Raw genomic sequence first — 11,604 nt, 5'->3', positions numbered from 1 at the left:
TTTTTGCAGTACGCGGGCCTCTCACTGCTGTGGCCTCTCCCGCTGCGGAGCACAGGCTCTGGACGCGCAGGCTCAGCGGCCACGGCTCACGGGCCCAGCCACTCCGCGGCATGTGGGATCCTCCCAGACCGGGGCACGAACCCGTGTCCCCCGCATCGGCAGGCGGACTCTCAACCACTGCGCCACCAGGGAAGCCCATGAAACATTTTCTGAGCACCTGTTATATTGCAGGTACCACACATGAGAGTTGCAGAGGTGGAGGTGGGCAGAGCTGGGTGCCAGGAACCAGCTCTACGGTCATGGAAGAAGCTGAGGTTTCCGTGAGCTGCCGGCTTCTGATGGCAGAGTGGCATTTTCTACCGCAAATATTAGCTGCAAAGATACATAATAAAGAGAGAGGCATGACTCTTGCAGCAAAAATAAGGGTGTGGGGTGGCAAGAAGGGCTGAGCAGAGAGAACATGCAGGTCCTGTCACTCCAGTGTTAAGCGTGCAGGATCCAAGCCACCAGGTCAGCTCGGTCAAGTCCCTGCTCTGCACTTAGTTACCATGAAGCCCTGGAGCCTCCACTTTCCCTGCTGTTGGGTTGGTACAGGAAGTTCTCAGCACAGTCACTGCTGTCATCAGTATGAGGCTGAGGGCCCTCTACATGTGGTGTCCCGTCCAGCAGACCCTCGGCCATATCCTCCAAACCCAACTGAGGCCCAGACAAAGCCTCACTTCGCTGGGTGGCCTCACTGGGGACCCAGGTCCCCCTCCCTGCTCTCACTCCAGGACGCCCTCACCCACAGTCAAAGCGAGTTCGTGGCCAGGCCCACACTCCACCCCCGAGTGAGGAGAAGGAAGGGGCTGGGGGGCAAAGTGCCTTCAGGCAAGTGGTGCAGGAGCTCACCCATCACCCCTCGTGGTCCGTCCCTGGGAGCGTGGTCACGGGTCACGTGCAGCTGCAGGGACGCATGTGCCCAGCTGAAGTGCTTCCTGTGAGGACGCGAGCTCTCTGCCACGAGCACTGAAGCAGGAAACCCTGAGTGATCTTTCCGAGGATGGAAGACTCCCCGGTCGTTGGGACGAGAGATAAAGCCAGAAAGTGGGTTCTCGCTGGGATGGGCCTTCTCTAGACCCAGCTTGGGGACAGCAAGAGTGGGACAAGGGGCCCGTGGAGACTGCAGCCGAGTGACAAGCCCACGTTCACCCGGCGGGAGGCCTTTGAGGGGCCTGTGACGGAGGAAGCCCACCCCATGAGACAACAGAGGGTTTCAGGGACACACGGCAGCAAAATCAGGGGAGATGTGAAGACTCTGGGAAGCTAAAGTACGAACATCAAAGAAACTCTTACTGCCCTGAAGGTTCCCCCGACATGAGCGGGGGCAGCTCCAGGACTGCAAAGGTTTTTGTGGTTTCAAGCAGCAGAGACCCTGCTCCACAGCAATGGGGCTGGCGGGCCCAGGGGGCCACAGGCAGAATCCCACAGAGATGGGTCGACAGGGGCCACAAAGCACGGGGGCCCTTCGGGGGTCGTGGGGCTGCTGTTGTCCAGGGTCGCCGGCTGTCCGGGCTTGCCCGCTGGCGGCCGCACCCCTGCTGTGTCCCTGCTGCTCACAGACCCTCCCCCGCGGCTGCTCTGGCCCCATTCCCTTCATGCTCCCAATTCGTGCCCCTGAAAGCAGCAACCTGACTGACTGCTCCTGATTCCAGGGCCAGCAGGACTCCCTCCAGCTCTCCCTCCCCAGGCACCAGCCTACTCGCAGACTGGGCGGCGCCCCAGCAGCTGCTTGTCCGGAAGCTTCTGTTGGTCTCACGAGGCACCACAGGCAGCGCTGCCGTGTCCATATACCCATCGTTTCCGACCGACACCTGGGGATGGACGCTGAGGTTCACGGGAGGTACCGGGCATTTCGTAGCAAAGGGAGCTGTGAGAGGATGTGCTCTGTCCCCTCCTGGCCTGCGACCAGCAGCCACTAACGCTGCCTCCTGGGCCTCCACGCCACTCACCAGGCAGCACAGGCTGTGTTAGGATCGCCCTCCTGATGCGCAAAGCCATTTGGGGTCCTCTCTGTGGACCAGACACCAGAGGCTTGGTTCTAGCAACCAGGACACACTGCCCCGAACCCCTCGGCCCAGCCTCACCACTTCTCTCCCTCTGGTTTGTGTGCTCAGCCCCAGCTCCCGCAGCGTGGCCAGGGTCCAGACAGGACTCCCCTGACAATGGTAGGGGAAAAGGGAGGACAGAAGGGACCCGAGAGCAGTGGGACAGATGGAAAGATGGGATATAGAAGACGGCCCTCCCCTCAGCCACCTAACAGTTTCTCAGCCCCTGAAGTTAATGGTGCACAGGGTTCCTATAGTGACAGTCACATCAAAGGATGACGTGTGATTTCTGAGAAAGTAAACACATCATTTGGAAATAATTAAGACTTCGGTGAAGCATCTGAGCTGGCACTTAACACCATCTGATGCAGTTTTGTTATCTGCATAGTGAGGAGACTAAAAAGCGAAGACATTTAATTTTAGAGTCTTTTTAAATACATTCATTTACTATTTTTATTTATTTATTTTTGGCCGCCTTGGGTCTTTGTTGCCGTGTGCAGCCTTTCTCTAGCTGCAGCGAGCGGGGGCCGCTCTTTGTTGCGGTGCGCGGGCTCTAGGCGCACAAGCTTCAGTAGTTGTGGCCCGCGGGCTCAGTAGTTGTGGCTCGCGGGCTGTAGAGCACAGGCTCCGTAGTTGTAGTGCACGGGCTTAGTTGCTCTGTGGCGTGTGGGATCTTCCCGGACCAGGGCTCGAACCCGTGTCCCCTGCACTGGCAGGTGGATTCTTAAGTACTGCACCACCAGGGAGGTCCTTGATTTTAGATTTTATATTAATTTGTTTGGTCGTGCTGGTTGTTAGCCGTTGACACCATCAACGCTTCTCCCCTTTGTCCCCACAGGAACCTCTGCAGATGGCGATAAGGATACGAACAATCGTGGCCACTGCCTACACCCTCAGGCAAGCCCCTCAGTGCCACATCACAACAGGTTCACCATCAACCAGCACAGGGGAACCATCGGTGTGCCCACTGCTGGGCTGGAGTGACAGGTCAGGGGTCAGGAGCGGGGCCACCCAGTGATGCAATCAAATCTACATTTGTCCCAGCTGGTGAGGCACAGACACCACCCAATCAGAACAGGCACCAGCAGTAAAGACGTAAACGTAAGACATGACACCATAAAACTCCTAGAAGAGAACGTAGGGAAAACCTTCTCTGACATAAATCATACCAATGCTTTCTTAGGCCAGTCTCCCAAGGCAATAGAAACAAACATACAAACAAAAAACCCAAATAGGACCTAATCAAACTTACAAGCTTTTGCACAGCAAAGGAAACCATAAACAAAAAGACAACCTACAAAATGGGAGAAAATATTTGCAAATGATGCGACCTACAAGGGCTCAACTTCCAAAATATACAAACAGTTCATACAACTCAGCAACAAAAAACCAAAACAAATAACCCAATCAAAAACCGGGCAGAAGACCTAAACAGACATTCCTCCAAAGAAGACATACAGGGGACTTCCCTGGTGGTCCACTGGTTAAGACCCTGAGCTCCCAGTGCATGGGGTCCGGGTTTGATCCCTGGTCAGGGAACTAGATCTTGCATACCACAACGTAAGATCCTGCGTGCTCTAACAAAGATCCCGCACGTGGCAACGAGGATCCCGCGTGCCGCCACTAAATAAATAAATATTTTTAAAAAAGAAAAGAAAGAAGAATACATGAAAAGATGCTCAACATCGCTAATTATCAGAGAAATGCATATCAAAATTGCAATGAGGTACCACCTCACACTGGTCAGAATGGCCGTCCTTAAAAACTCTACAAATAACAAATGCTGGAGGGGGTGTGGAGAGAAGGGAACCCTCCTACACTGTTGGTGGGAATGTAAATTGGTGCAGCCCCTATGGAGAACAGTATGGAGGTTCCTCAGAAAACTAAAATAGAACTACCACATGATCCAGCAATCCCACTCCTGGGCATATGTCCAGACAAAACTATAATTCAAAAAGATACATGCACCCCTATGTTCATAGCAGCACTATGCACAATAGCCAACACATGGAAGCAACCTAAACGTCCACCAACAGATGAAGGAATAAAGAAGATGTGGTACATATGTACAATGGAGTACTGCTCAGCCATAAAAAAGAATGAAACAAGGCCATCTGCGGCAACACGGATGGACCTGGACACTATCACACTCAGTGAAGTAAGTCATACAGAGAAACACACATACTGCATGGAATCATTTATATGTGGAATCCATACATGACATAAATGAACCTATCTATGAAACAGAAACAGACTCACGGACATAGAGAACAGACTGGTGTTTGCCAAGGGGATGGGGGCTGGGGGAGGGATGGAGTGGGAGGTTGGGGTGAGCAGGTGTAAGCTTTTATACACAGAATGGATAAACAACGTGGTCCTACTGTACAGCACAGAGAACTACATTCAATACCCTATGGTAAACCATAATGGAAAAGACTATTTTTAAAAAGAATATACACATATGTGTAACTGAATCACTTTGCTGCGCAGCAGAAATTAACACAACATTGTAAATCAACTATATGTCAATAAAAAAAATATCAAATAAAGACGACGACACCAGCCACTCAGAACAGACACTCAGCCCATGAGAACAGACCCCAGACCAACTGGCACATGGACCAACCAGTCAGAAGAGGTGGCTGCTGCAGGCGGGGTCCTGCTGGTGCACACAGGCTGACGGTGAGCCCCGGGCACAGTGAGCCCTGAGGGATCCCTGGAGGAAATCAGAACTGTACCCACAAGACCCCTCCTCTAACTGGCAAAACGAAGTGGCTCTGCCTGCCACAGAATTAGACCACATCCCCTGGTGAAACCGGAAAACATTCCTGGCATCCTGACCCCGTAAGTGGTGACCACATAACTGAAGGGGTCCCAGGACCCCCCAGTTTGGTGCTGGGACTAGGAATATGTTGATCAGATCTCAGTCCAGGGGAAGTCTCTTCCTGGGCCAGTTTTGGTGGTCTGAATTTATCAAAGTCTGCTTCTCTGCTGAGTGGTGAGCCAAGATGAGCCCTGAGGTGTGCCTGACAAGACAGCACCCGGGAAGCCAGTCACTTAGTGGAGGTAAGGCCCCCCATATTTGGTGCATCTGCTCTCTGGTGGCACCTGTGGTCCCCGCGCTGACCACCACGTGCCTGTGTGCCGGCAACCCCCAAGGCGAAGGCTTGTGGTCGCAGCCGCAATCACAGGCACCAGCAGCACCAACCCTCCCATCCTCGGCCCGACCTCGAAGTCCAGCTGAGGCCAGCGGATGCCTCATGAACTATGTTCTACGGTGGCCCATGTGTCACTGCTGAGCAGCAGTGTCATGATGCAGGCCAGGGGTCCTCAGCCTGGCGGAACATTAGAACCCCCTCAGACGCACTGACCCACAAATGCTCCCTGTCCCAGGGCGAGGGCAGCCAATCCTGGACCAGGCAGTGACCCGAACGGGCACACAGGTGCAGAAAGCAGAGTCCACGACACAGACAAGGTGCGCTTGTCCCGGGGCAGGGAAGGGGCCTCATCTCTGGCCAGAGCTCTCTGATGCCCCAGCTTAAGACCAGGGAGCCTTCGGGCACAGCGGTGGTGGTGGGAACAGACTCGGAGCTGCTTCGGAGACGTGCAGCGCAGGACACATGGGTGAGTGAAGGACAGAGGGAGCTTCCCGTAAAGAAACAGAGTGCACAGGCTTGGGGTGGAGGACAGCCCGACGAGGGTTGGGAAGCAGGGCCTGGAAACCGTGCCTCTCTCTCTCCCGCGCTCTCTTCTTTCATCTCTGCCCTCTTCATCTACTTAACTCCCGCTCTGCAGCCTGACGTCTCTGCCCTTGCGTATCTGCACACTCCTTCTGTCCATTCATTCAAGGGATGTTGATGTAGCACCTACCTCTGGCCAGGTCCTATCCCAGGCACGGGAACAGCCTTGACGAAACAGACAATAACCCAGGTCCCTGGGGAGCTGAAATGCTACCGGGGGCCAAATGCGGTCCTCCTGTGACCCCCACCCCTGGCTTCGCCTTCCTCAGCCTGCCAGCAGGCCCCCTAACCTCCAGCGCCTGTCGCCCCCCGGCACCGCCCATCGTGTGGCCTTCTCAGCTCATAGCACCATGTGAAATGGCGTTCCCCTTGTCACCTGTGTCACCTCAGTGTACCTGGCGATGTTCAATATTTCCTCAGTGGAGGAAGGTCCCAGCTGCCCTCATGTCCCTTCCGTTGAGTTCTGACCACAAATTCCCGCCACGGCAGCCTGGAAGGACTCCCGGGGTGGGGCGTGGAGTAGGGGCAGGGGCTCGGGCACCCTTGGTGTCATAGCGCAGCTGCAGTGCCTCAGCGGGGCCCCAGAGGCTGGTCCCACGTGGGCCTCTCCAGGGGCTCAGGGTAGGGCGGGGACCTCCCAGCGCCAGCACAGACCCAGACGGCGGCCCGACCGGCTGCCTTCTCCCTGGGACAGGAGGACGGGCGACCCTCGTTGCTGCTCAGCGTCTCGGCCACCCAGGAAGAACGGTCAGTTCCAAGGCACTGAGCACCCTGTGTGTAGTTATACGTTTTACCTGCATGATCTCAACTCCCTGAAGCAGAAACGCTTTGGGCTACCCACCTGGAAAAATCAACGCGAATGCTTTAAAATCACTGCACTTAACACAATCCAGACGCGACAGGCCCCACCCACCTGCCAGGCAGCCCAGCGGCAACACCAGGGATGCAGCTTCTTTCCTCCTCAGCGTGTCCTCCTTAGGGCCTGTGTCTGTCCTCCTGGTGCCGGGGAGGGGGCGGGGCAGCGGGGGTGGGGTGGTGGAATGCTCCAACTCCAGCATCACACTCACCTGGTCAGAAAGGGGTGGGGAGGAGGGAGGAGCTCAAGGCCTGTGTCTGGTCTCTTTTTACAAGAGGCCCAGCAGGTAGACGTGCACTTTGTTCCCCCGAGTGTGGTGTGTGGCCGCTCCTGGCTGGAATGTGTTAGGCAGCAGGGTCACAGCTCGGGGTCACGCGGCGAGCACAGCATGGCTGGCACTGGGTCTATTAGGCTAGACCCCTATGCCTACTCTTAATCAACCCACTGCCCTCCCAGAGGCACAGGGAAGGTTCCAGGTGAAGCCTGCAGGCTGGGGAGGGGGCCCTAGCGAGGCCCCAGAAGGAGCTGTGACAACGCCCTGCCCTGCCCCATGCTCTCCCAGAACTAGGTTTTCTCTCGGGGCAGAGAAGGACGGAGGGAGTGAAAGGGCACCCTCCAAAAAAGGTTTGATTGTTGTTTTTGTCAGCTTGCTTATGACATTTGAGACTTTAAGTGTACAAAGAAAGGTTACAGAATGAAAATAATTAACGCTTGTCGACACTGCTTGTCCCAGAGGTGGACTGGTATCATCAGTCTTTTGTGTACCACACTAGAAAATATTCCAGTACATGGCCTCTCTGTGCCTCAGTTTCCTCCTCTGTAAAAAGGGGATTCTAATACCTGCACCCTGAGCTTGTGATGGTGATAAGTGAGCTTGCCCTTGTAACGGGCTGAAAGCTACTGTGGATTTAAAACCACGAAGCTATACACGCCTGCCGCCCCGAGACCATCCACCTTACACACAAATGGGCCTCACTCTTTTCACTGGGCTGCACAGTTGCTGTGTGTGGCAAAGTTCATGTATTTAACTGTCCCCCGTGGGGACAGTCTGGCTGTTTCTGGTCCCGTCCCCATGGGCGTTTACCAAAACAGGTGTGTGTCTCTTTGGGGCCACCTCCTAAAAACGTGAGCCCTGCCAAACGTCACATGCATTTAAATCTCAGACGGACATTTCCTGATTGCCTGCAAAGCACTGTAACCAACACCCAAGTGTCGCTAGAAAGGTCCCCTTCCCCACCTCAGAGGGGTGTGATCCTTAACGTTCAAATTGGCCACACTCACTATCCAAATAATTAGAAAAGGCTCTTTAGCAACAAGAAAAATGTCTCCACATCCAGAGCAATCCAACCCGCCAGGCAACGTCACCCAGATTTTAAACACAGAAGGCCTTTATCTTTATTTATACATTATATACAGTCTGTTCCGTGTGTACATCATGGACTATTGTGAAACAACGATGGACTCGTGCCCGTCGGCTCAGCCTTGTCTCTTGTTTCCTCATTTCTGAATAGCCCAGACCCTACCCTGTCAGTGTGCAGGGCCCCTGCTCCTTGGGGGTCGAGGGCCAGAGAGGGTAGGAGGAGGGGCGGGCAGTGCGACCACACGGGCCATGGGTCCCACCTGAGGCACCACCACGTGGACTGTCGGGGCTTCCATCAAATCCCGACCTTCCCAGGGAAGAAAACAAGCTACACCGGTTCAGGGGCTCGCGGGGGTCGTCAGGCTCGCCCTGCGCCGCCCAGAGGCCGAAGTGGACCTTGGCTGGACCTACCCGCCCCGCCAGAGCCCCACACCCTCCCCGCGCCCCTCCCTGTCCGTCCCGCCCAGCTCTCAACCCCAACGTCCCCGAGCCCCGCCCCTCGGCCCCCCCGCCCCGCCCCCCAGGGCCGCTCCACTTCCGGGCCGGGAGGAGCCTCCACGGCCCCGCAGGTCTGTGCACCCCGATCGCCCCCCCACCCCGTGAAGCCCCCTGGGCCCCTCCAGGTGGGCACCGAGGTGAAGCCGCTGCGAACCAGGCCGGCCTCACCCCTCCCTGTGGCTCCGCCCTGAGTTTGGTCAGACACGTGGCCCCCGGGGCCTGGGAGGGGCCCGGGGAGGTTCTGGGGGTGGCAGCGTGGTGTCGCCACCTCGCCAGCCCCCAGGCCGCCCGGCATGAGCTCCGGGGTCGCCCTGCGGCTGCGGACACTCCAGCGACACCTAGGCTCCCTGGAGGTAGGGGGACAGGCCGGAACTCGGAGCCCCTGAACTGCCCTCCACCTGGGGCTAAGGGGACAGAGCTGGGTTCCGGGAGACCCCGGCCACCCACAGCCGGCACTGACTGAGGGAGAGGCCCGTGGGTGTGGAGACCCCTTCAGTGCTGGGGGGAGGGGCTGCTGGGGGAGGAGCGGGACAGGTCAGCGACCTGCATGGCAGTGTGTCACCGCAGCCTGCGCGGGCTGCTCGGCAATTCCACCCGCAGCTCCTCACCCAGGGCCCAGGGGCAGTTTGGGACTTTGTCCCCCGGGGCTGTTTACACCGACTCCGCTGCCTCATACCGGCAGGTGTGGACACAAGGCAGCTTCCCTGTCCTTCTCGTGGCCCAGGGCAGAGGTATGGAGCCGGGCAGCAGCCCGCTGACCACCCACGTATTGGACACTGCCTCAGGGCTTCCGGCCGAGGGCCTCTGCCTCCGTGTGTCCAGGCTCGAGGACCATGGCCAGCAGTGGACCGAGCTGAGGAAAAGGTAGGAGGGTGGTCTGGGGCAGGATTCAAGTCCAGATCACCTCCCCGCCCCACGCCAGGGCAAGGGGTGCAGGCCTGGAGGGCAGGGAGCAGGGTTCGCCACAGCCGGACAGTCCCCTGGCAGACTCTCGGGGCCACGCTTTCAACAGGCTGTGTAGTCCTGGTCAGGGCCACAAAACGTGCTGGGACAGCTCACAGCCCAAGTGCCCACTGCAGGGGGAAGAGGGGTGTGTCTCTTCCTGCAGGCTGGGCTGGCCGAGGCCTGAGGTGGGACCTGAAAGGCCTGGTTGTCACTGACTGACGGGTGACCTGTGCGGGGCAGCAGGCGGGCACTGGACGTTCTCTATATTCTCACTACACCCTGTGTGCAGACACCACAGGCACCCCTTTCCTAGACTGGGGGGCGAGGGGGGACGGCTGGGCCAGCAGGAGGTGTCCGCTGCCTGGCAGCGCTACCCCTGCCCCAGGCCCAGGCTCTGCTGGGGGACGCCCAGCCCAGACTGGCAGGTGTCATGGGTCAGCCTGTGAGCAGTTTCCCCCGCCCCTCCCGCTGGTGTGGGCTGGTAGGCTGGACCCCAAAAGTTCCAGGCCTGAGGGTATGGAGCCCTTCAGAAAAGCTGGGGTCCAGGCCCCGCCTGCGCTTGGAGGAACACACGGAGTCCAGGGCGGGGGGCGTACAGACCCACTCCCAACCACACCCCCTAAACTGTGCTGGTAAATGCCACCCTTTCTGATCACAGCGCAGACGCTTGCGAGCACCGCTGCAGGTGCCGGGGGCTCCGTGGGAGCAGAGTCCCTCAGAGCCTCCACTGGTGCCGCTGGAAACAGGCCACCACGCGGACGGCGATTTGGGTACAGTTACTGAACCAGAAAGCCACGCACAGTATATTAAACAAAAAGTACACGTTATAAAACACTGTGACTAGTACAACCCGTTTTTAAAGTTTGTAAACGAGCATATTTACGTATAGAGAAAATCTGAAAAGTATACATGCCAGATATAAAGCGATTATTGCTCACGGGGTAGATTGTGGGAATTTTCTCTCTTCTGCTTCTCTGTGATTTCTCAAACAGTGCGCAGTGTCCCTGGGCTGCTCCAGAGCCCCAGGTCCTGGAGGCTGTCCTGCTCCATAGCCGCCCAGGCCCGCTCACCCGAGTCCCAGTCAGGCTGCGGGGACATCGGAGGCCGGTGGGCACGCAGCCCCAGGGGACCCAGGCCGGGGGCTCCTCAGCCTCCTCTGCAGTGCCCCCCGCTTTCTCTCCCCAGCTACACGGACCCTGACGGCCGCTGCCCTGGGCTCCTGCTGCCAGGCCAGATGAAGGCGGGCACCTACAAGCTGTCCTTCGACACTGAGGGCTACTGGCAGAAGAGGGGCCAGGAGACCTTCTACCCGTACGTGGAGGTAAGGGCCAGACGGGTGAAGGCCCGTGACTCCCTGTGACCCGCAGGCTGGCCCTGCGCCTCCACCACCTCGCACCTGCTTTGGGCTCCCAGAAGAAAGCGGTGCCGGGCTTGACCGCATCACGCCCGTCCCTGCCCTGCTCCGGGGTCAGGCTGACTCAGCCCCTGTGGACAGAGGTTCACCCGAGCCCCGTCCAGCTCACTGTCCCCCTTCAGTTGACCTGTTCGGGCGGGACCCCTTGGGAACCTGCAGGCCCAGGGCCCCTCAGATCGAGTGCTTTCTCTGGGGAGGACCCAGCCACACCCACCGCCCCCCAGCTGGCCCTGGGGCTCCTGCCCCCCGACTGCAGCCCCAGGTCAGCCGTCTGGGCTGCTGAGTCCACGGCAGCACTGAGGCCAGGCTGAGTGCGCTCCATGCTGGCTCCTGGCTCTCCCGGTGTCCCCTCTGCCCGCAGGTCGTTTTCACCATCACAAACGAGACCCACAAGTTCCACGTGCCGCTGCTGCTGAGCCCGTGGTCTTATACCACGTACCGAGGGAGCTAGCGGCTGACCGGCAGCCGACCTGCGAGCCTGGACCCGTCACCACGGCAGGCTTAGCCGCCCCCGACCAGCAGGGCAGGCTTGTTGCTCACGGGCACCAGGGTCACACTTCCCAGGGACGTTCTGGCCCCGATTTCCCAGTGGCAGCTGTCACTTGGGCTTCAATAAAGTTGCTGCTGGCATCTGCGAGGCGGCTGCGGTCACTAGGCACGCTCGGCTGGAGCTGCCCAGCCCCAGGTGGGATGGGGGCGGGTGT

At 58.1% G+C, this 11,604-nt stretch overlaps 1 protein-coding gene across 1 annotated transcript; it reads left to right on the top strand.

Moving 5' to 3' along the window:
- Nucleotides 1–8,834: 8,834 nt before the first annotated feature.
- LOC103083179 (5-hydroxyisourate hydrolase-like) lies at nt 8,835–11,351 on the top strand. Its single transcript, XM_007468485.1, has 4 exons — nt 8,835–8,894; nt 9,224–9,405; nt 10,672–10,807; nt 11,262–11,351. The coding sequence occupies exons 1-4, from the start codon at nt 8,835–8,837 to the stop codon at nt 11,349–11,351; spliced, it is 468 nt and encodes a 155-aa protein (XP_007468547.1).
- Nucleotides 11,352–11,604: the final 253 nt, after the last annotated feature.

The sequence above is a fragment of the Lipotes vexillifer genome, unplaced genomic scaffold, assembly GCF_000442215.2.
Source record: "Lipotes vexillifer unplaced genomic scaffold, Lipotes_vexillifer_v1.1 scaffold23, whole genome shotgun sequence".
Lineage (NCBI taxonomy): Eukaryota > Metazoa > Chordata > Mammalia > Artiodactyla > Lipotidae > Lipotes > Lipotes vexillifer.
Note: the sequence above shows the minus strand (reverse complement) of the source record. Positions and strands in the feature narration are given on the sequence as shown.